This window comes from Diabrotica virgifera, chromosome 2 (assembly GCF_917563875.1).
Source record: "Diabrotica virgifera virgifera chromosome 2, PGI_DIABVI_V3a".
NCBI lineage: Eukaryota > Metazoa > Arthropoda > Insecta > Coleoptera > Chrysomelidae > Diabrotica > Diabrotica virgifera.
Genome location: NC_065444.1, coordinates 65,472,322 through 65,498,401, shown reverse-complemented (window position 1 = coordinate 65,498,401; position 26,080 = coordinate 65,472,322). Strand labels below are relative to the sequence as shown.

General features: G+C 34.9%; 1 protein-coding gene across 3 annotated transcripts in view; it reads left to right on the top strand.

Annotated features, from left to right (window-relative positions):
• The window catches only part of LOC114335779 (dynein axonemal intermediate chain 4-like), a 58,350-nt gene extending 37,375 nt beyond the window's left edge, over positions 1 to 20,975 (top strand). For all 3 annotated transcript variants that reach the window (XM_050642616.1, XM_050642615.1, XM_050642617.1), the window contains exons 5-8: positions 6,660 to 6,792; positions 9,079 to 9,267; positions 9,458 to 9,679; positions 20,641 to 20,975. In XM_050642616.1, the coding sequence (XP_050498573.1) occupies positions 6,660 to 6,792; positions 9,079 to 9,267; positions 9,458 to 9,679; positions 20,641 to 20,807 (711 nt within the window). In that variant the 3' untranslated portion in view covers positions 20,808 to 20,975. The remainder of the gene's footprint in view (positions 1 to 6,659; positions 6,793 to 9,078; positions 9,268 to 9,457; positions 9,680 to 20,640) is intronic.
• The last annotated feature ends 5,105 nt before the right edge of the window (positions 20,976 to 26,080 follow it).

The following is a 26,080-nucleotide window of genomic DNA, read 5'->3' as shown; positions in this document are numbered from 1 at the left end:
GTAGAAAGAAAAAGAGAGCCTATGAAAATAGACAAATAGAAAAAATGGAAGAAAATTTCAAAAACAACGAAATTAGAGGAGCTTACGAATACCTAAAAAAGATAAGAAGTGGGTATAAACCTCAAACAAGTATGTGTAAAGATGAAAGTGGCAAATAATCAGTGACCAACAGAAAGTCACAGAAACCTTAAAGCATTATTTTCAGACCCTACTTGGAATACAAGTAGACATGGAAGATGAAATGGGTATGAACTACGTAGAAGAGAATGAAGTAGGTAATGGAGTAGAAGCTCCAACTATAGAGGAAGTTCTCGAAGCTATTAAGGCCCATAAAAACAATAAAGCTCCGGGAGTTGACGAAATACCAGCAGAACTGTATAAGGTAGGTGGCGACTACCTGGCAAGTCACATCCACGCGCTCATCAAAGACATATGGCAAGAAGAGAAAATACCCGACGACTGGAAGAAAAGTATAGTATGCCCGATCTATAAAAAAGAAGACAAACTCCAGTGCAAAAACTACCGTGGAATCTCTCTACTATGTACAGCATATAAAGTCCTCACGTATATTATAAACCTGCGGCTCCAACCACTAGCAGAAAATATTATTGGAGAGTATCAGATGGGCTTCCGACGGGGAAGATCGACACTGGATCAAATATTTACAGTCAAACAGATCTTGAGCAAATCATGGAAACACGATATTAATGTTCACAACGTGTTTCTAGACTTCAAACAGGCATACGACTCAGTCAAAAGGAACAAACTGTACTATATATTGGCTGAATTGGCAATACCACACAAGTTAATAAGACTCATTAAAGCCACAATGGATGAAACTCAGGCATGTGTACGAATACAAAACCACCGGACAGACTTTTTCAAAAGTTTAACCCCAACAAAGTAGCCCCAACATTGTTTAACCTGGCACTGGAGTATGCGGTTAGGCAAATGCAAACTGGACGAGGAAACCTACTGACCAACCGAACGGTTCAACTGGCCGCTTATGCCGATAATATTAATATGAGTAGAACATCAACAGGAGCCCAAGAAAGCATACGCAGAGTTAAAAAGAGAAACAAAAATGCTAGGTCTGGAAATGAACACAGAAAAAACAAAAATAATGACTCAGACGAGAAGAAATATAGTTCCACAAAACATTATACATGAAGATGACACTGAAACGGTTGGAAAGTTTACATACCTGGGAGTAGAAATATATGCCGACGGATCAGAAGATGGAGAAATACGGAAGAGAATAACGCAGGCAAACAGAGCTTATTTTGCCCTCTCCCATATATTTCGGTCTAAAAGTGTCCACCGAAATACAAAGATGAGAATCTATAAAACTTTAATTCGACCAATAACATGCTATGGCAGTGAAGCCTGGGTCCTGAAAGAAACATCCAAAAACAAACTCGACACATTCGAAAGGAAAGTACTTAGGATAATACTAGGACCTGTGAGGAAAACGGAATCTTCAGAAGTCGATACAACAACGAACTTTATCAACTTTATAAGGAAGCACCCCTGTCAGACTTCATTAGAATACAAAGATTGCAATGGGTCGGACATGTGATAAGAATGGGAGAGGATAGGCTACCAAAAAGAGCACCGAACGCTAGAATGCAGGGAAAGAGACCGGTTGGAAAGCCAAGAAAGTGCTGGGAAGACACAGTAAACAGCGACGCACAAGCCCTTTTAGGAGTCCGTGTATGGAGAAGAGCAGCCACAGACAAGCAAAGGTGGAGGCAAAAAATAAAGGAGGCCAAGGCTCAATTTGGGCTGTAGTGCCGTAGAAGAAGAAGAAGAAGATAGAGAAATATGGAAGCAAATCGGAGAGACCTACATGCAGGAGTGGATGGAAAATGGTTGACAAAGAACATGAAGACTGTAACTTTAGCACATATACCGGGTGGACCAAAAGTCAGTTAACCGTTTTGTATATTAATAAAAGCAAAAATAATTGAATTAAAAAAACGTTTATTGTTTATTGTAAATAAGTAGGTACAAACAAGTGCATGCTTTACATTGTATGTTCAAAATGTAAACTACCTTCATCAATACATTTTTGGCAACGCTTATACACAGTGAAACAAGTCTTTCTACAGACTTCCAAGTTGGCACGAAGAACTTCAAATTGACAAAATCTTTATCTTTAAGTACTCCCCACAAGGCAAAATCAGAGGGGGTCAAATCTGGCGAACGCGCGGGCCATTCACTTGTGTCTCTTCTCCCTATCCAATCACTAAACTGGTCATTTAGAAAGTCACGACCGGACCTTTAAATCCGTAATGAGGCGGTGCTGAAAATATCGAATACCTTTGTAACTGTGGATTATTTGCAAGGCCCTTCACAGAGCATGATATATTTTTTTGGAGACGCGCAAACTTGCGCGTAACTTTTTTTGATAGTGTGAACTGACTTTTGGTCCACCCGGTATATACACATTTCACTATTACCTACTCTAAATTACCTATTATACTTTTCAAAATTAACTAATCATTTAACTTTACCGCCTTATTTGTAGTAGTGACTCATCTTAAAATCAACTCTAAATAATTTATAATTATCATATTATGTCTTAAAATTTTATTCTTCGTGAGAAATATTATTTTTCTATAAATTTTGCGATTTTACTTCAATTACACTTCTTTCAACTTTTTTTGGCATGGATTCCTTCATTGTTTTTACCATCTCTTGTTTGTATCATACAACAGATTTTTCATAGTAACTTTTTTAGTTCCTCTGGCACAGCGGTTCTCAAACTTCAAACCATAGAACTAGATACTTGGCGCCGTCATATCATCTTGTTTTGAATTTGGCTCATCATCCAAGCGAATCACTTATAAAACCTTTTGAGTGATTTTATTTTGATTATAACAACTTAAGCAAGCCAATGCTCTATTCTTCTTTAACACTAATTTGATTTGGTTAGTTTTGTGGCAAATCTCTTCACGCACGCAATACAAGAATTTATAACCACTTTGAGCAACGTGGGCGGACTTACAATACTGAGTATTACTGAGTGTTGTACGAGTAAATTTTGCAGTACGCTTGATCGTATGAAGAACATGACAAAATCATACTGCAGAGGATTTAAAGAAGTGATATAATAATATGAAACTGTGTTATTAGAAGCAAATACATTAGACTATAATACATAGGGGAAAGGCGGGCAAAATGGGGTACTTAAGGTTTAAATTGGGATTTAAAAAAAATCTGTAAGTTTTAAGGTCTTAAAGTAAGACATATATCATTGTTATAGTAGTAACTATTTATTAATATAATTTAAAGTTAAAAAAAGTAAAAGTTTTTTCTATTATATGAAAAAACAGAAACTAATGTAAATTACCCCATTATGCCCGTCATATAGGGTAAAATGGGGTACCAAATTGAAACCAAGAAAAACCTATTGACAAAATTCGCATACAAGTACTGCTTCATCATCCTTATCTTCTACACCTGCACATGCATTTTCAGCCCATTTATGGTAACTGGATCAGCTTATCCATCCTTCTGTGGAACTTGAATAAAAGTCTCCGCAGAACCAGTCGGTGTCATTATCTTCGCCTTCTGAATCTAACTCTACTTTTTAGTTTTTTCAATTGCGATTTTTTACTCGTCTGTGATTTGGTTTGATCATCGGCTATCTTACTTGGTATGGTAACAAGGGTAAAGACTACCAATAGGTATGGTAAAAAGGGTACCCCATTTTACCCTACCTATTGGTACCCTCTTTTGCCCAAAGAGCAGATTTTCAGATTATGACCTGTTTAAATTATTGCTAGTTTTTATTTTTCAACATAATGACAAATGAATACTCTAGAACACATTCACTATTAGTTGGAAGTAATGATATTAACCCTCCGTTACACGCGTCTTCTATTGTGACGTGGTTGCACGCGTATGAGCGTCGCCCTCACCTACATAAATTCGACTTATTTCGAGGAGAAATGAATGTCAACATGTATAAATATAAAATGGGTTGTACTCACATATTATAGAAAGTCTCGTAAACCATTTTTTAATTAATTTCACAAAACAAAAGTAAAAATAATATAGATCAAAAGCAAGTTTTCGTAATTTTCAATTTCAGCAAGCCACTGAAGAAATTAACGTTCTTTACGCGAATTCATTTTACTAAAAATACAAATTAAAATTAACAACTGTTCTGAAGCTATTTCTTTGTGGCATTTTTGTAATTAACTATTAATATTTTGTATTTTGATAACGACGTCCGAGGTGGAACTCGAAACGTCAATAAAATCAATTTTTCAAGTTAAATTGCGGCTTATTTCCCAATTAGAATAGGTAAATTTAAAAATGGGTTCTTAACCAGTGGCGCACCTAGAATTTTCCTCTGGGAGAGGGGGGGTTTGCTTGGGCACCGAAAGTTTTTTGTATTATTTGTGAAAGACAAGTTACATTTTCCTACCTTCTTTTATATATATTTCTATATGCTCTTGGTGGGATTTTAACCCCCCAACCGCCCCTCGCTTTGCCACTGTTCCTAACCTAATCCAAACAATAATATTTTACCTACCTAATTAAACCTACCTAAATATTAAATAAAAACCTAAAAGTTTCTTTGAGATAACAGAAACGTGATTTCACCGTGATTGCACGCGCAGTGAGGAATTCCCTCACTTGAAGAGGGATGTCTCTTCTTTCAACTATCACACAGCACACTGACCGCCTGAAATATTCTATAACTTTTTCATACCCTCTCATGAACCATGCCAAAGGCATTTCTGGGTGCTTAAGGTTATCGTACTAGTTTACACAATTTCATTGGTTATAAACAAATATGGTGAGGGATTCCCTCATAGCGCGTGTAATGGCGGGTTAAATAATAAATTGGTTTAGTAATACTGACGATGGATTATTTTTTCGGCTGATATTATAACTTGGTTAACTAAAAACGCACATGTACTGTTCACAACAGTCGACTAGCAGTTAATTATATCTGCTTTATGACAGAAGCCGTAAACAGGCGTCTATAATATAATTTCATTAACGTTGTGTAGATGGTGCGAGTGATATTGAAAAAAGGGGGGTACCCCGTTTTAGGCAGCTACCCCGTTTTGCCCGCCTTTCCCCTACAACTCTTGACATTTCGCATTAATTTTATGGAAGCAAACAAAATAGCGCAATCTATTGGTATGAGTTGATAACCACAAACTATGCATTTAAAAGAAAGGTATTTTTATAAGATTAAATCAAAATACAAATTTAGTTGTGAGCTATTTTCTTTAATTTTATATTCTTACTTTTTAATTTACATAATTTTTCCTTTTTACTATCGTCAATTTTATTTACATTTTTTTACGCTTTTATTAAAAGATCAAAATATTTATCTATAAAAGTTTTTTGACAATTTGTAGGTACATACATTTTGGAGAGTTTCTTGTAAGTAACATTTTAATTTTAAATTATATTTAACATTTTCAACACTCTCTGGTATATAATTTTGAAAATACCTTTTAAATATATCATTAATTTTATCTGAAGCTCCCTTTATAAGTTACAACTAAATTTCACACTATCAGGTGTATCCTTAGCCCTAATAATAGAAAATAAATTTTCTTTACAGTATGGGAACAGTCTGGGGTTAGCCTTCTTGTAAAAAGAAATTGCAGCTAAACACTCTCTCATTGGGGTGAATGGAGGCAAAGTAATACATGAAATTAATGTCGACACGATTCAAGTTCTCTGTTAACCCAGTCGTGTTAAGTCGAGAACTTAAATCGTGTCGACATTCATTTCACTTATTCCCCGTTAGAGGGCGTTCTAACCTTACTACCATGATACTGTAAATAACAAGATAATTTATTGCACATCCGGAAGTCGTGACGTAACTGGGCAAGTTCGTAATGGTTCGTAATCATTCGTAATGTCCGATTACTTTGAATTGTTCGCGGTTGTATTTTATATTTTATCTTTGACAGTTATTTTGACTGGAATCTCGACACTAAATTTTTTTCGAATACATTGAAGTTTAATTTTATTTTGCTAATTGAATAATTTCATCACATAATGCATACAAATCCCATTTAACTTTAACAAGAATTCAAATTCAACTTCCGGTCTCCAGTTACATCATCAATGCGCGAGCTCGGACGTACTTGCGATACGGGAAAATACTATCTCTTTATTTATAGTATCATGCTTACTACGGTACAAATAGTTTTATTTTGTACCGAGAATTATGGAAGTTTTGATGTAAATTTGTCTTCTTGCATAGCCTCCTTGACAACAGGTGGACCTAGAAATGGCAGCTATCGGGGAATGGCAGGAGACAGATTTAAATCAAAACGGAACCGTCTATTTTCTATTTTTACAAAGTAATACACTTTTTAGTTAATTTTGTTGCCATCCTAGGTATTTGCTGAGAATCCATTTTACTGTACCTATTTTATAAGACATTTTGTGTAAAAATACAAACACAATTTACCAAGATTAGCTAATTAATTATCCAAAAATTAACAAAATTAAATTTGTATGTTTGCGTTGAGAAAACGTAGTTCAACTCAAGTCGGCAGAGGTGCTAGTGGTAACGTGCTTCCAGTTTTCTGTGGGAGTTGGATGTATTATAGTCTAATGTATTTGATAGAATTATTGCTTTTAAATTGTGTATTGTATCATTGTTTTTGCAGATGAGCCAGTTAATGAGGGTAGGTAAAGCAGATGGAAAGCTTAAAGGTTATGATGCAATGAAAAAATGTACAAGTTTAACAATCCCTGTTTCAAGATATGCTGCAGCCCTCTTCATGAGGTTTCATCCTATAGGTTTGTAAATTTGTTTATATGAATCGGTTGCACGACGATGTAAATTTTCATAGAAAGATGAAATAACTTACTGGTATCACAAAAAATGTACCAACCTATAACTTTTGTAAAACACGTTGAAAAATTGATCTTTGACTCGCTAGGTATATGCTATGAAATACATGAAAAAGCTATGTTCAAGTGCTTTTTGAAGATAAGAGAGAAACCATACAACCTGTCAACTTGGAATAATGGTCTGGCCCTGAAATTCTGGATTACCAGATTCAGCAATGTATACAACTAGTAGAAATTGTGTGAACATGTTTAAAATGCTTTATCTATCTTTAAGCGAGGTTCGTACAGCCTCTGTGGCTTCTCGCATTTCGACCGCCATCGTTTTCTGTCCATCCATTCGTCTTCTTTGATGGCTCTATCTCTCATTATGTGCCGTACATTTTCTTCCGAGGCAACTGAAGGCCTTCCATTCTTCTTTGTTGTGGTATGTAATTTAAAGTTTTCTTTGGCCATCTATCTTCATTCTTTCGTTTCACGTGACCATACCACACTAGTTGTTTCGTTTCAATTCTATCTGCACTGGAATATACAGTATTTGTCCTCCTTCTAATATCTTCATTCCTGATGTGATCTTTGTTGGATATACCACACGTTCTCCTTAGATAATTCATTTCTACTACTTCTATTCTTTTTCTATCTTTTTTCGTGATATGTCAAACTTCTGCTCCATAAGTCACAATAGGCTTTATTCTTTTTCTCATGATCATCTTTCAGTGCGTCACAGTTTTTCGATTTCTCTCTAACGCATTAAATTGTATGTGACAGAAAAAAGGCACGTCTTTGAATACTTTGGTAATTATTCTAGTTCGGTGATTATTCTAGTTGTCGATAGATGGCGCCATAATCAAAAAAAAATTATTTATTAAATAAAATAATAATATTATCAATATAATCAATACAATTTATAAGACTATACAAATGAAAGAAAATACCATTTTATAAATGCAATAGACACAATTGATTTGGTTTTATTCCAAATTGAAAATCAAATTTGACAACTGTCAGATTTAACTAAAATGTCACGTTAGAATAAATGTCATAAATGTGTTTTATCACGGACTTACCTTTTTTTCTATAATTTGTGACGCACTGAAAAATGTTCATGAAAAGGAGAATACCAAGGTTCGATTGTCAAGTTCGTTCTTTGTCTAATATCTTTAGACCATAGTAGAGGGCTTACACCGCTTTTTTTCCCTGTTGCGTTCTGTTTTCGATGTCTCTTTTGGTAGTGCCTTCTTTAGATATTATATAGATGCGAGATATTTATATTCTTTGCATGTTTTTGTGGTTCTAATTTGTTACTCTGGATTTTCTTCATTATCAATTATTTTAAGATACTCTGTCTTTGACATGTAATCCAGTTGCTTTAGTTTCCTAAACATGTAGTCAATCTCTTCCTCATCATTCACTACGACTACCTGATCAGCTGCGAAAAACAAAGTTTTTAGACATTTACCACCGCCTATGCCTATTCCCATTCCGGATACTTGTTTCCTCCACTGCTCTAGCCATGATTGAATATATACTTTAAATAAGGTCGGAGATAGACAAACTCCTTGATTAAGCTCCTTTGTTATTGGAAATGATTAAGATATAAAGTTTCCTTCTTTAACAACACTTCATGCATTTTTGTATATGTGATAGCCTCCACATACTCTCTACTGAGACCTACTTCGTCAATGTTCGAAACAGTTTTTCAAAGGTACCGTATCGTATGCCTTCTCTAAATCTACAAACAATACGTGGGTAGATAGATTCCTTGCCTTACGTTTTTCTATTACCTGCTGCAGAACGAATTTATTATCACTGCACGATTTTCCTGCACGAAATCCATTTTGTTCTTCCATGTCTTCGTATTCTGATTCTATTCTTTCTTTTATCAGTTTCTATTCAATGATCTGGTGACAGTTATTCCCCTATAATTAGAGCATATGCGTTTATCCCCTTTCTTGTATATTGAGCTGATGTATCCAACATGTTTTAACATGCTGGTAAAAGAAAAAAATGAAATAAGCAACACTGGAACGTTTATAACAGTAGGTACAGTTGTCAAAGCTGATGAAACGTATTTGGGAAACGTGTGTGGGGAACGTCACGTAGATATAATTATTGAAAAATTAAATATTTAATTCATCAATTATTCTTATGACTAATACTGTCTGTTGAACCAATCCTGGAAAAGGCGGACGATTAAACATTTGAAATAACCGTTTTTTAACTTGTGTTTTCTAGATCCCAGTATTTACTTCGTCGGAACCAACGAGGGCACCATCCATAGATGCTCGTTGAACTACCTAAGTCAACATTTGGACCTCTTCCTTGCTCACGAAGGTTCAGTCCATGAGCTAAAATTTTCTCCGTTCTGCAAACGTATGTACGCAACATGCGGAGATGATTGGCACACCAGAATTTGGGGAGAAGGTAGCTTTATTTCTGAATATTGAAGGCTAATTTTATTTCCATATTTTTTATTTTCTTACATTTTGTTTTATTTTTCTAGTTATCTCTTTCCCGCTTGTTGCTGTTTTAACTTCTTTTTAATTTATTCGCTCGTTTTCCTAATTGAAATCCCATTCATTATACTTTTTAAACTAATTTAGAATTTTTGTAGGTATAGCAGAGCCAATTCTTTCGTTTGCTGCCATGCAAACTGTTCAAGGACTTGACTGGAGTCCGACGCATTCGACTATATTGGTGACCATTCGTGCTCAGTTCATTGAGGTTTGGGATCTCCAAAGAAAAGTGTACGAGCCCCAATCTATAACGAGTCTACCATGTAACGAGAGATGTACAGTTGTTCAATTTACTGAATCTGGAAGATGTTTGGTTGTAGGTAAGCCTGAAATAAAATGACCATTTTGCATAACTTATGCTTCCTATTATATACAAGAAATGGACATGTTAACAGTATTTATTCAATTATAATTAATGACAGTGACAACATTATATTAATCTAGAAACATAAAAACATTAGTAACTAAGGTAGATATTAGTAGCCTTAGATCTTAACTACTAAATATATAACAGTCCTCCGCCCCAATTCCCAACTACAAGACTAGAGGTGCTGGCAGCAGCTGATCTAAGTGACGTTTCCAAAGTAGACCATCATCTGTTCGTATTTCATAATGTAAGTAACCTATGCGTCTGATTACCTTTCCAAATACCCATCGTTGATCACTGCAGTACTTTCTAGCCTGAACTCGTGTCTCCCAAGGCAAATTCCCTACCAGGTGTAGGCCTGTCTGATGGAAAGGAAGTTGTGTGTTTGCAAGGTTTTCTTAACATTGCATGAAGATCCGTTCTAATTTCTCGTCCGAACATAAGCTCATACGGGGTGAAACCGTTAACACCTGGTGTACGACGTAAACGTGTTCGTACTTTAAATAGTTTATCAGTTAAGCTATTGCTCTCCCCCGCTAAGCTGCGCAGGGTCCTTTTTATAGTTTGTACAAATCGTTCTGCTTGACCGTTCGTTGCTGGGTGATATGGAGCAATAGTTCTATGGGTGATACCGCAATTGGATAGAAATTTGTTAAATTCTGCTGAAACAAATTGTCGGCCGTTGTCAGATACCAGCACATATGGATTTCCGAACGTGGCAAATATTTGTCTTAGCGTTTGTATACACCACGAGCTAGTTGTTACCTTTGTAGATATAATTTCCACCCATTTTGTATATGCATCTACCACAATGAATAGTTGAGAACCAGAAATTGGTCCAGCGAAGTCAATATGGATTCTTTGCCAGGGACCTGTGGGCTCTTCCCAGTGATGTAAATGTGTCTTTGCTGGTTCATTTTGTTCTAAACGGCATGATCTACATGATTTCACTTTTTCTTCAATATCTTTATCAATATTTTTCCAGTAGACATGACTGCGTGCTAGTTGTTTCATCTTTAATATACCAATATGTCCCGCGTGCAGTTCGTTAGGAATAAATTTACGAAATTTATGTGGTATTACGACCCTTGTTCCTCTTAAAATACAGTCATCTTGTAATGGTTGAAAATTAACTTTTGGTAATTGTATCTTATGGTCTATGTTTTGAATTTTCTTACTACATAAAACATCTTGGTCGTTTGATCCATTTTTCTTTCGCAAAATTAGGAGTTTGGTCTTTATCACTGTATATTTTTCTTCAAATTCAAATCTTTCTTGTGTTTCTTGTTCTATATCTGCGTCTTCAGTTTCTTGTTCGATATCATATTGTATATTTTGAAATTTCTTTATGGTTTCGTCTAACGTATGTAATCTGGATTCAATTTCTTCGTTTGTGATTTCTCGTTCATGTAAACAGTTTTCAGTTTTTGTCAGAGTGCCTCGTAAACAGGCTCGTACTTTTTTTAGCTTTTTAATGTCCATTCTACTAATCTCGTCGCCAATATTATATACAAGAAATGGACATGTTAACAGTATTTATTCAATTATAATTAATGACAGTGACAACATTATATTAATCTAGAAACATAAAAACATTAGTAACTAAGGTAGATATTAGTAGCCTTAGATCTTAACTACTAAATATATAACACTTCCGATAAGAACTTAATAGAAAAGAGTGTTGAATATAACAATACATTAGTTCTGATATTTGTTGACTATGAAAAAGCTTTCGACAAAATTAGTTATCAAAAATGTTAAAAGCCTTGACAGAGTGCCGTATCATCGCTATATAAACATGATCAAATACATCTATCAAAATGCTACAGCAAGCGTGAAACTGGCAGATAAAAAGATCAACGCATTTAAAATAAAACGGAGAGTGTGACAGGGAGACACAATTTCGCCAAAATTGTTTACAACATTATTAGAGCATATGTTTAAGAACGCAAATCTGAGCGAAGAAGGAATTATTAATGTCAACGGAGAAATACTTAGTCATTTGAGGTTCGCTGACGATATTGTTCTTTTTGCTGACAGCATCGATGATGCAGTATCGCAACTGGAGAAAATATACCTAGCCTCCCCACAAGTTGCATTAAAAATCAACCATGCAAAAACACTAATCATGACAAATCTTGTCTTAAGCGAAAATATTTCAGTAAATGGCATGCATATTGAAAAAAACACCTCTTATAAGTACCGGGTGTCCCAATAAGAATGGCTCTCGGCCATATCTCAGGAACCGTTTGTAGTGCAGCTTTTAGAAACAAATTTTTATTAAAAAAAGTTGCCTCGGGAAAAGCCTGGAAATTATTTTCATAATTGTGGGTCCACCGTTAGAGGGCGTAATTGAATATCAAAAATTAAAAAATCTATATTTTACATAATTTTCCTAATGAAGGGGCACTGGAAATTCGATCATCGTATTCTTCATAAAATTCTGCGCATATTTGATTTCACAAGTTTAAGTCTACCTTTGCAAATAAAAGGTGGGGGTGAGTGGGAACCTTGTTATGAAAAAATGGCTGTAAGTCCGGTTCTACTAAATCAAATTTTGCAATATTGGTCTTGTTGAAAACAGATCTTTTTCATCAATGTAAGAGTTATAACTTCGAACCAGCCTACTGAGTAATATGCCAGCTAGGGAGGCGTTAGGAAAATTTTGTAAAATTTAGATTTTTTACTGATTTATGATGGGTATACCAACACAAGTGTTAAACTGTTTCTGGCTTCCGAAGGACTTGCGACTAAGAGTGAAGATCTAAGAAAAATTCTTCTAGAATTCAACGATGCTTATGGAATTGGTGCAGATGAGGTAGACGCTGATCTTGCTGCTTTTAGGTTTTTTCTCACTTCGGAAAGAATTATTCACCTGCAAAAATCAAGGGAATGTCACCGAAATTATTATTCCACTAGCTCTCCAACACGAAATTTTTAAATAATACGGCGTGTTCTGAGGAACTAGAAACCTCGAATAATTTTAGTGATGACAACTTTAGTATGGTTCTGATTAATATTCGTTCTATAAGAAATAAAACTGACGAATTATTTTTGTTTCTAGAGGAATTAGGATTTCCCCAGATAGTTGCTGTTACAGAACACTGGCTTGAAGTCAACGAGCCTTTTTTTGTAGAGAAATATACCACAATTGCTAGGTACGATCGTCCAAACTCAGCTCATGGAGGCACCCTAATTCTTTCTGCAAACAATGATTTTTCTCTGATAACAAAATATGACTTTTTGTTGAATGAAGCCTTCTTTGAATTTTCCTTAGTTTTTAATAAAAATCTTAATCTTTACATTATTTGCATCTATAGATCACCTGACTCTTCCGTGGAACTATTTTTTCAGAACCTGCTAAATTTGTTAGATGACTTGCCTCACAAAAGCCGAAAAATTCTATGCGGAGACTTCAACATAAATTATGCTGCTGCTTGTGCTACCCAAATGTTCTTGGTCAACATATTTGAATCATATGGTCTCTCAATGCACGTTAATTCTCCTACAAGGATTACAAAAACTACATCTACCATAATTGATTATATTGTCTCCGATTTCTCACCTCTTGATGTCTGCTCTACAGTTATTAACGCGGAACTATCGGATCATGAAGCAGTATATACGAAATTTAACATCTTCAGCAAATCCTCCTCGAAAACCCGACGTTTAGGTAGGATTTTTTCCGCTCGGAATTTTCATAAATTCCAAAATTTATGTTTAACTTCTGACTGGCATTTGCCTTCTACGGACGTGGACTATAATTTCAGTGATTTTTTGGGAAGCTTGTCTGTATCTTCAATAAGGCATTTCCTTTAATTACGATTAAGCCAAAACGTCGCAAACCCTGGACTACCAAAGGTATCCGCATATCAGCAAAAAATATGCGTTCACTACTTTATATCAAGAAATTTACTACCAACGTCTCTGTCACTCAATATATCACCAATTACAGAGTCACATACCTAAAGCTCATCAAATCAGCTAAAAAAGCCTACTATCAAAATCGTCTGGGAAGCTCCAAAAGTGTTGCAAAAGAAACTTGGTCCATAATAAACGATCTTCGAAATAAAACCCACGCAGCTCAAACATTTGCCCTTCCAAACCCTGAAAATCTAAACGAATACTTCATTAACGTGAGTAAAAATATAACATCAACTATTCAGTCTCAACAAGATCCCATTTCCTATCTCCCTAATTCAGAAATTGTCTCGAATTCATTTTTTATAAGACCAATCTATAAATCTGAATTGATCCAAACGATCAATAGTATCAAAAGCAAATCATCTTGTAGTACTGATGGACTATCCATAAAAATCTTCTCAAATCTCACAGATAATGTGTTAGAACTCCTCGTGTCACTAGTTAATGATTCCTTTGAAAACGGTAAATTTCCAGAGTGCCTAAAGACAGCCATTATTATTCCTCTTCATAAAGGTGGCGAAAAATCTAATGCCTGCAACTATAGACCTATTGCCCTACTACCGGTACTCTCCAAAATTATTGAGAGGCTCATAAAAACCCGACTTATGTCCTTTCTCTTTGATAACAATATTTTATCACAAAATCAGTTCGGCTTCTTAACTAATAAATGTACAACTGATGCCATGTTTTCTGTACTTCACGAGGTTTACCAAGCACTAAACAATAATCTTTATACTGCCACTGTTTTCTGTAACTATTCCAAAGCTTTTGATTGTGTAAATCACAACATTTTGATTAAAAAACTTAATTTCTATGGAATTCGAGGTATTTCTTTGAATTGGTTCAAATCTTACTTAGATAATAGGAAACAACTGGTTAGAGCAAATGATACTAACTCTAGTCTCAAAAACATTGTATGTGGAGTACCACAAGGTTCAGTATTGGGTCCTCTACTTTTCCTTATCTTTATAAATGACATCACTAATTTAAAAATCGATGGAAAAATTTTTCTTTTTGCTGATGATACGAGTATCACTTGGAGCAACTCAACTATTGCAACTCTTCATGCAATTATAACTTCTGATCTTCTTACGATAAAAACCTGGTCTGACTCTAATTTACTCTCCTTTAACGTGGATAAAACGGTAGCATTATCATATAAAGGTGCTCTTCAACCCCTGCTTGTGAATAGCAGCCAGATCTCTACCGTTGATTCTGTAAAATTTCTTGGTATTCTTTTAGAGAGCAACCTCAAATGGTCCCTTCATATCGATTTGTTAAGTAAGAAACTCGCCTCAGCCTGCTATGCCATAAGATCTGTTTCGAAGGAACTCAATTTAGCATCTTCTAAAATAACATATTTTTCTTTATTCGAGTCTCATCTTCGATATGGTCTTCCTTTTTGGGGGTCTAGTACAGCTGCCCAATTTGATGTTATTTTCAAATTACAAAAAAGAGCAATAAGATATCTGTTTGGCCTCAGAAGAACAACCCATTGCAGAAGTTACTTTAAAGATCACGAAATTTTAACCCTTCCATCTTTGTATATTTTAGAAACTGTTTGCTTAATTCGTAAACACATGCATGTCTTTCCAGCAAGGCCTCATCATGACTACTCCACCAGAAATTCAACTTTTGATGTCTATTTACCGATCCCGTCTTCTGAGTTAGTAAAGAAATCTATACTATATTCCGCAAAAAAACTATACAACCATCTCCCTTTACAACTCAAATCTGTAACATCCTTTCTCAAGTTCCGTAAAATGACAAAAGCTCATTTATCTAAAAGACCATATTATTCAGTAGAAGAGTTTTTTAATGACTAACTAAGAAATCACAGTAATGTACAAGTAACTAAAGTGTATTTATCTATTTTTGGGTGTCACATATAGCAGCTTAAACTTATTAGTTCCTTTGTTTGTGTTTTATTATATTATGTTGTATGTTCAATTTTGCAATTTATAGTAATTTTGCAATATATTGGTTTTTGTTTTTTTACTTCACTTTTTTAACTTGTTTATATTTTTTTTATTGACGATTTATCTAATTTTATAAAATTGTATTTGTTATTGTTATGTATATCTTTTTCGTGACTCTATGTTAAGCTTTGTCCATAAAGTTGTATAATTTTCAGTGACAATAAAGCATATTTCTATTCTATTCTACGCCCTCTAGCGGTGGATCCACAATTATGAAAATAATTTCCAGACTTTTCTCGAGACAACTTTTGTTATAAAAATTTTTCTCAAAGCTGTACTATAACCGGTTCCTGAGATATGGCCGAGAGCCATTCTTATTGGGACACCCGGTACTTAGGGCATGAGATACGCATTATGTGTAACGCATAGGAAGAGATAATCAAACGTGCGAACTAAGCCGCCGCTCACTTGGGTGGCATTCGGCAAGCTGAGCTATGTCCTTAAGTCAGAATTACCTATGCATCTCAAAAGAAAAGTCTTTGATCAGTGCGTGTTGCCAGCACTTACATATGGTGCAGAAACTTTAACAGTAACCAAGAAAATAAGAAATAAAGTTTGTGTTACACAAAGAGCCATGGAATGCTCGATGTTAGGCATTTCTCGTAGGGATTGGATTACGAACAAGGAAATAAGACGGAGAACAGGAGGGAACATGCCATAGAAAGAATTATGACCCTTAAGTGGAAACGGGAAGGGGCACATAGCTAGGGAAAAGCGCAAGTTGGTACCATGTCACTTTTGTTCCATGAGGTATCCGATAACCACTCACCACTTTTCATGAAAATCGATGAAGGTTCAACGAGATCGGAGGTAATAATCCACCTTCAGTAACTGCGCTATTTCTCGAATATTAGTATGCACTTGGAACTAGACAAGTATAGTATTTTTACTACAAAAGCGATATTACGTAGGTCAAAATTTTTGACGTAAGAGAACTGTCAAAACATTAGAATGTGACTTTTCATTATTGTTATGTTTATAATAAACATGGCAATAATGAAAAGTCACATTCTAATGTTTTGACAGTTCTCTTATGTCAAAAATTTTGGCCTACGTAATATCGCTTTTGTAGTAAAAATACTACAAGAATAAAAAACCGCTAAACGCCGTAAAAATGAGTGGCGCATAAAATATTCCAGCTACAAAAGATCTGATATGAATGTTACGTGGCGCGAAAATGGATTTTCATTTGATGCAAAACAAAATTTTAGTTTTATTTTAAAATATTTTTCCATAATATTTGCTAAATTTGAAGTAAACGCGCCACAAAAGAGTAACTTTGATACAGTTTGAATTTTGAAACTCTTTTGTGGCGCGTTTACTTCAAATTTAGCAAATATTATGGAAAAATATTTTAAAATAAAACTAAAATTTTGTTTTGCATCAAATGAAAATCCATTTTCGCGCCACGTAACATTCATATCAGATCTTTTGTAGCTGGAATATTTTATGCGCCACTCATTTTTACGGCGTTTAGCGGTTTTTTATTCTTGTATCAGGAGTTTTTCAAAGGTATTTATAAATTAAATGTATGAAGTTGCATGCAATGTTCCTCTATTACACGTCAAGCTTTATAAATTGTCACCTTTGTTGCATTATCTCCCAAATGATCTAGTGTCCATCGAATGTACACTAGATTTTTTTCTATTCGAAATAGATTGAAAAAAAAAATATATTAAGATGGCCGGTAAATGAAGTCGGATTGCCCGTTGCCAGATCAAATTTAGCGTCGTAACCACTACAACTACATAAACCATTTGGGGAATAATTGTTAATTGGATTATACTTTTGTATCTTAATAACTTCTAAACGGCTTAACCGATTTTGATCAGTAAACATGAGTTTGAAACGTATTAACCAGTAGTATCTGATGGATCTAAGGTCAAGTATGATAACTGAAGCTATTACAGGAATTATTGAGCTTTCGAAACCGTTTTTCCCACAGGAAATAGATTTTATCATATTTATGAAGCCTATAACCTAAAAATTCGAATTTTCCCGGATATGAGGTATACATCGTTACATTCGTCTTGAGTCCTTCTACAAAGGCAAGTTATTGGCGCAATTCGTACGTTGAAATGTTGAGTAATTGTCGAAAAACCAAAATTTTCAAAGTTTAGTTTTTCAGTTTTTCGGCTATACTGAGCCGTGTATATGTCTGATCCTGACGGCTTAGACACCATTTGAAAGCTTAAGTCAACACTATTGATTTGATATATTTGCGGTTCTCCTGCCTCTTCGTGATCCGAATATATATACCCCCAAAAAATATGCCGTTTTGTACCTACCAAGTCCTATAGCTGGCTTATGGGTGGTCAAAAGTAACAAACTACACCGATTCTAAATCGGCCCTGACCCCCTCTTTAAACACAGAGAAAAATATCAAATCGGTTTAACTTTCAAACACACATACATACATAGCCACAAACATTTTTCCTTTTTTAAATAAAAATTGTGTCACATTTCTAAGCTCTATAACTTTTGAATGGTATAACCGATTTTCACAATTAGACATGCGTTGGAAAGGTAATGATCAGTTCTATTAGAAGCCGCAAAAGTTGGACCAATTTTTAAACTTTTTGGGAGTTTTGGTGACGAGAACGAAAAAGAGGCCCTAAATATGAAGGGCCGTAAAATCTACACCCTTGGACCAAAATCGATGGTTGACATATAAATGGGTGAGTCTTTTCTGAACTTTAAGATGGGAGTTGGCCCAATTTTCAATTCAGTCAGATTTAGAAAATCGAAAATTTTGTGTATATATAGTATCGCGTGTAGGGTGGTGTGGGTGTGCGCCACTGGCGAGAACTGCCGTTCTCTGGTAATGTTCAAAATTAGACATACGTTGGAAAGGTAATGATCAGTACTGTTAGAAGCCGCAAAAGTCGGACTTAAATTTTCGAAGTTTTTGGGAGTTTTGGGGACCAGGACGAAAAACAGACCCTAAATAGGAAAGGCCGTAAAATCGACACCCTTGGACCAAAATGGATGGTTGACATATGAATAGGTGGGTCTTTTTCTGAACTTGAAGATGGGAGTTGGCAAAATTTTAAATTCAGTCAGATTTAGAAAATTGAAAATTTCGTATATATAATAGTGTCGCGTGTAGGGGGGTGTATTTCTGCGCCACTGGCGAGAACTGCCGTTATCTGGTAATCTTTCCGATATAAAACTAACAGCTTCGATAACTAATAAATCGAAAACTATTAATTTTTTAAAAAAATGTATAATGAACATTTTTTGCTTATAATTAATATTTTTACCAGCATTTGCGGTCAAAATATAAAAAAAAATTCCACCCTCGAGATGAGGTGGCAACCACCCCATGGTAAAAGCGTCTTTCGACATCATATAGATTTTGATCCTTGGACTATCCACTACCTATTGTCAAATTTTTAAGCAAATCGATCCATTCTGTAAAAATTGCGAAGTGAAAAATTTCAGTTCCTGGACTAATTATACTTTTGGAGCTCTATAACTTCTGAACGGCTTACCTGATGTTGATCACTAAACATGAATTTGAAACGTATTGACAAGTAGTATCTGATGCATCCAAGATCGAGTATGATAACTGAACGTATTACAGGAATTATTGAGCTTGAAAAACCGTTTTTTCCCATAAGAAATAGATTTGATCATACTTATGAAGCCTATAACTTAAAAATTCGAATTTTCCCAGATATAAGGTATACACCGTTACACGCGTCCTGAGTCCTTCTACAAACGCTCAGTTAATGGCGAGATTCGTAGGTTGAAATTTTGAGTAATTGTCGAAAAACCAAAATTTTCAAAGTTTAATTTTTTAGTTTTTTGGCTCTGGTGAGCACTGCGTATGTCTCAGCTTGATCGCTTAGGCGCCATTTGAAAGCTTAACTCAACCTTATTGATTTGGTGTATTTGCGGTTTTCATGTCTTTCCTTGAACCTAAGATATATACGCCCAAAAAATATGCTATTTTGTATTTACCTAGTCCTCTAGCTAACTTACGGGTAGTCAGAAGTCAAAAATTAGACCGGTTCTGAATCGGCCCTCACCCCCTCTTGAAACACAGAAAAAAAAATTCAGATCGGTTTAACTTTTCCACACACATACATACATACATACATACATATCCACAAACATTTTCCATTTTTTAAATAAAAATTGAGACATATTTCTGAGCTCGATAATTTTTGAATGGTATAACCGATTTTCAAAATTAAACATGCGTTGGAAAGGTAATGATCTATGCTATCAGAAGCCGCAAAGTAGGGCTTAAATTTTTGAAATTTTTGGGAGTTTTGGGGACGAGAACGAAAAACAGGCTTTAAATGGGAAGGGCCGTAAAATCCGCACCCTTGGACCAAAATGGAGATGTAACATATGGATGGACGAGTCTTTTCCTAAACTTTAAGATGGGATTTGGCTCAATTTTCAATCCAGTCAGGTTTAGAAAATCGAAAATTTCGTGTATATATAGTGTCGCTTGTAGGGGTGTTGTGCGCCACTGGTGAGAACTGCCGTTCTCTGTGGATAGTCTATTTTGATTATCGTTAGAAATAAGATTCAATCGAAAGCATCTCCATCATTATTCAACCCGGATCTATTCACTGCTTTATCCTCCCTCAGTATTTTCCATGTATTAATATTTTGTGCTGTTTGCATCCAATTTTTGTCGATCCGTTTTATGTCATCAGAACATCTTGTTGGCGGACGACCTTTACTCCGATATGCTTCTTGTCTTGGTCTCCAGTGTATTATTCGCTGTGCCCATCTATTATCCGACATTCTAGCTATGTGCCCTGCCCAGTTCCAGTTAAATCCACCCCCAGGGTAAAATCGCAAGTTGGCACAATATCACTTTTGTTTCTTGAGGTATCTTCTAACTACTAACTACTCACAAATTTTCATGAAAATCTATGGAGGTTCAACTAAATCGGAGGTAAAAACCTTCAGTGATTGCACTAAAAGTTTCTACAGTTTTTAGTATGCACCTTTATTATTAAAACTAACATTGATTTTGTTGTTGTAGGTGATGTTAATGGGCACGTTCATGTTTTTTCTTTTGAAGATATGCCGTTTGAACCATTTTTTCAAGAAAATTTATTGTTCGATTCTCTATCGAGAGCGTTGATCACAGAACCTCAATTATTATCAAATATTAAAAAACTGCGCAGAATGGCTCGAGATGACGAATAGCTAAATGTCTGATAATGGCCGAAGAGAGAACTCTAACAAATATAGATAGGCCATGGGAACTACAAATTCGATAATAATGTACAATTCATCAACGAAATAACGTAAAACTTTTATTAATTATATTTAGGTTATTTATTGAATTTTTTATAAATACAATATTAAGGAACATGGAAATGTCTATTTATTATTCACCAATGGAATATTGTAGTGGGATAATTGCAAAAACCTTAGATTCTAGTAGGTAAATTCAACTACACTGTGTTTCAAACATTAGAATCGGTATGGTTGTATATTGCAAGCGGCTATGCCATTCTGTGAATTATCATAAATAAAAAATAAATCCTCCTTTAGTATTCCACAGCAGTTAACAGCAATAATCATCTACAAGTACCTGCCTAATACTACCTTTCACGGCCGCTTCCGTGATGATCGGCAACATTGCCAAGAAGATTCTCATTTAATTTGTCTGAAATACGCAGGTAAGTCAAAGATCTTATACACATAGGTTTGACCAACTCCGAAAAATAGCGTAACGCGGAGCAGTTCGGGTCGGTGGTCTATCTATCTCTCTCTACTGGCGCTTAGCTTTCTCTCTCTACCATATGATGGCTGCCGCCTCTGTGTAACTGTCGTTCCTATGTCGTTCCATTACCCAGCTCTTGGTAGATACGCTCACACTCGCACGACAGACAAAGATAGCTAGACCACCGTACTTGATATCGACGTTACACCCCGATGCATTGTTTAGCATATCCCTAGCCAGATCTATTCTTGACATATCTCTGAGGTAGGTACATAACAACGAATATTCGCTCTGTGTATGACTGACGCGACACCTAGCGTAGTTGCCTGAAATTTTTGGCGAACACAATTTGACGTTAAACATATGATACACATATGACATAGGTATTTGACCATTATTTGACGTTAATGTAATATTTTTATTTACCATTTTTGATATACAGTGCGTACATCGTTCAGCTGGACATAGGGAACATACATTGTATATATTTAGATACATAAATACGTACATTGTATTATATTACTCTCAATGACAATATAGTTGTTAGCATTAAGGGGCATTAACGTCAAAATTGACAATTATTAATTTCGGGTGACACAAATAAACGTCAAAACACGACATTGTAGTAGAACTATTTTTTACCTAATGGGAAAACTGTGTCTGTTTAATTTGGAAATTAATTTTTAAATAAAAGATATTTTAAAAATTAAAGTAAAATTATTAATTCATCAGTCATAATATTTGTTTCTGATTTATTTATGGACTGCCTTGCATGTGTTAATATTAATTAAGTGTACATCGAAAGCAATAAGGCAGTGTGGATTATTATTACCAGATTTTAACATTAGCTGGGTCTATTGAACTATTACTTTTGTGAACACAAAATGGAAATAGATGACGATAGGAATATACCACCAGATCGGAGAAGGAAAGAAAGTCAGTATGAAAATATAAATATAAATAATAAAAATCAAAACGACAATACTAAGGTAAGCGAAATATATATTGAAAAAAATTATTATTCAATCATTATTCGCTACAGTTGTCATATTTCTCCGCTACAGGCGCTGGCATAGTTTCGTTGGTTTTGTGTATCCCCACGGAGCCCATAGACGTGTATATGCGAACTATCTTATTTTGAAGTGAATACTTCTTACCGCTTGAGATAATGTTTTTGCACGTGCCCGAAATAGCCCAATAAATGACCGTTTTGGAGTGTAATTTCCAGGGGCAACTCCGAATTGCATGAAAATTTGGATTTAGATTCTACTTACCCTCCACTTCAAAGTTGAATTTGTGCCGTTGGTTGCTTTTACTTGGGGGGTGACATTTACCCCTTCTCGGGGGGTGAAAAACGCGTGTTTAAAATTAGGCCGGAAATGGATAAATTGACTTATTTTAAGCACCTTTTGTTTTATAAAGTTTTTTACGTAAGTTAATACTTTTCGAGTTATTCGCGATTTAAAATGTTGATTTTTCGACAAAAAAACTACGTTTTCAGACCGTTTTTCCCAAATAACTCAAAAAGTAAATATTTTATCGGAAAAAATATTTCTAGCAAAAGTGTAGCCTATAAAAAACGAAAAAAATGGTGTACCAGTAAAGTCTACAAATTAAGTAGAAGCAAAGTTGTAGCTCATGAAAAATACGTTCTTATTCGTCTAATTCCAAATCGAATAATTCAACGCGAAATCACCGAAGAAAGAAGCGTTTTTCGGGAAAAACTTATTAACATTTTTTAAGTATCGAAAAAAGCTTATTATTTGTTTGTTACTAAAGTTTACAGCATCAAAAATAAACGAGTTACACTGAAAAAAAAGTTGGCCCCTTTTTTTGGTAAAAAAAATCGTGAAAACCTCCCTCTATTTAGCACCCTAAATGAAATTAATCGTTTGGCTTTACCATCTATTTTAACTGTATGTGTATTGTTTATATGATCTGTAAGTTTAATTGGTTTGAAGTGCTTATTTTTAAAAACATTTGGTTTTATAGTAAAAAAAAATTTCTAAAAATGTTTGAAAAATTTCATTTTTTTAAAATAACTTAAAAAGTATTAGTGATAAGAAAAATCTTAAAGAGTAAAAAAATATAGGTTTTGCTATTATAAATATGCTAGTTTATTTTGTTTCTCCGTAAAACAAACATTGGTTAAGATATGGCTGTTCAAAATTTGCATACACTCGTGATTAGACCCATTCAAGCTTTCTCAATTATAACCCTTTCAAAAATAAACACTTTAAACCGGTGAGACTGACAGATCATATAAAAAATAGATAGGTAAGTAAATTGTTTGTAAAGCGGTAGCGATTAATTTTATTAGGAGAGCTAAACACGGCGAGATTTTCATGATTTTTTACAAAAAAAAGAGGGCCAACTTTATTTTGAGCGTAACTCGCTTATTTTTAATGCTAAAACTTTTGTTAACAATTAAAACAAAGCTCTTTATAAACACTTTAAAAAAGTTTAAACATGCTTTTCCCGAAAAGTGCTTAATTTTTCGGTGATTTCATCTTGAAATATTCGATTTGGAATTAGACGAATAAGAACGTATTTTTCATGAGCTACAACTTTGTTTTTATTTAATTGATAGACTTTACTGATGCACCAATTTTTTTTTGTTTTTTATAAGCTACACTTTTGATAAGAATATTTTTTTCGATAAAGTATTTACTTTTCGAATTATTTGCGAAGAACCGTCTGAAAACGTAGTTTTTTGTCGAAAAATCAACATTTTCAATGGCAAAACCTCGAAAAGTATTGACTTACGTAAAAAACTCTATAGAACAAAAGTTGCTTAAAATCATTCAATTTATCCATTTCCGGTCTTATCTTAAACGTATGTTTTTTCACCCCCGAGAAGGGGTGACTGTCACCCCCTAAGGAAAAGCAACCATCGGCACAATTTCAACTTTGAAGTGGAGGGTAAGAACCTAAATCCAAATTTTCATGCAATTCGAAGTTGCCCCTGAAAATTACACGGTATCGCCGAATTTTCCGTTCATTTACTGGGCTAAAATCCTATTTAATGTTTGCAGTAACCTTGTGGTATACCGTAATATACCTACATAATTAAATATACATATAGTCCGTCCGCTATAACTTTTCCCATGCGGTACGATTCATTTTCAATCAAATTAAGTCAGAACATAAATTGAAACGAACGTCGATGTGTATATACATTTTGTCTACTGTATACTACACACATCGGCGTACGTTTCACTTTCTGTTTTGACTTAATTTGATTGAAAATGAATCGTACCGCATGGGAAAAGTTATAGCGGACGGACTATACATATACACTTATAATGTTATATTCCGGATCTTTGCACATCATCATTCGTATTATAGGAAATAAACCAAAACATGTGAGCCAAACGTACGTCGCGCCGCCCAAATTGAACTGCGAATATCCTATGTGGGCCAAAAACCGACAGGCTGTGGTTCGTGACGAGCGACGAACGAACAGCTCGCAAGCGGTTCGTTCCGCCGTACAAATTATACGAATATAGCGTTCGCAAACAGTTCGGCTCGCATATGTATCCGGCCTTCATAGGTGCGTCCATTCATTTCTGTTCGTTATTTTTGCATCAATTCGTGACAGCCAGTCAGCTTCTGGCCATCTGGTTTGAGGTCTGTCTCTACTTCTCTTATTTGTTCTTGGTCTCCATTCAACAATTAGCTTCTTCCAACTGTTCTCTTCCATTCTTCCAATGTGTCCTGCCAGTTCAATTTTAGCACATCCAATAATAATATTTGCATGGCAAAAACTTTCGATGTAGAAAAGAAAGGCAAAATGTAGTAGGTATTACATGGTATCGTTGATTGATGTATATGGTATTAAGACCAAGACAGTACACACATGCTTTATTGATTTAGAAAAAGCATTTGACAAGGTCCAACACGGTAAACTAAGTAATATATTACTGAAAAACATTGACAGCCGCGACATCAGAATAATTTCAAACCTCTACTGGAACCAGAAGGTCAAAATAAAAGTTATTGATGATCAAATGTCGGAAGAAATAAAAATTCTTTGGGTGTAAGACAGGGCTGTGTATTGTCACCACTGCTGTTTATGTAGCTATGCACTCTTCCAAAAAGCTTTAGGAGATTATAAGGATGGGATGATCATAAATGGTGAAATCCTTAATAAGATATGATGATGACATTGTCATATTGACTTCAACTCTACAAAGTCTGACAAGCGTACCGGAACGGCTGAACGAACGGTGTACCTACCATATGGTATTAAAATGAACTTAGAAAACAAAATTCATGGTCATTACAAAACATCTACCTACTTAAAACACGAGACACTCCATGTTAATATAAACCAGATAGAAACAATAGACAGATACAAAAATATGTAGGAACATTAGTTAGTCAAAACGCAGATCAAACATTAATGCCTGGTTGCACCAACAGATCTTAAGCTTCAGCTTAGCTAAGCTCTGCTTATACTTTAATACTGAGGCCACACCAGCATCTAATACCATTAATTATCGCATTATTTGCATTAGAAATATGTCAAATAATGTGATAATTAACCCGGCATCCGACAGGTGAACTTTTTTGCCACTAACAGACAGGTGGGGTGTGACAAACCCCAGCAATTAAAAGAGTTAAAGAATCTCAAAAAATATATTTCCGTTTAGTTTTCTGTGATATGTGGAACATCAACATCTTGAAGCTGGTCAGGATAGTCACTATTTACACTAACATTGTATTATATTTCTTCACTTACTTTCGA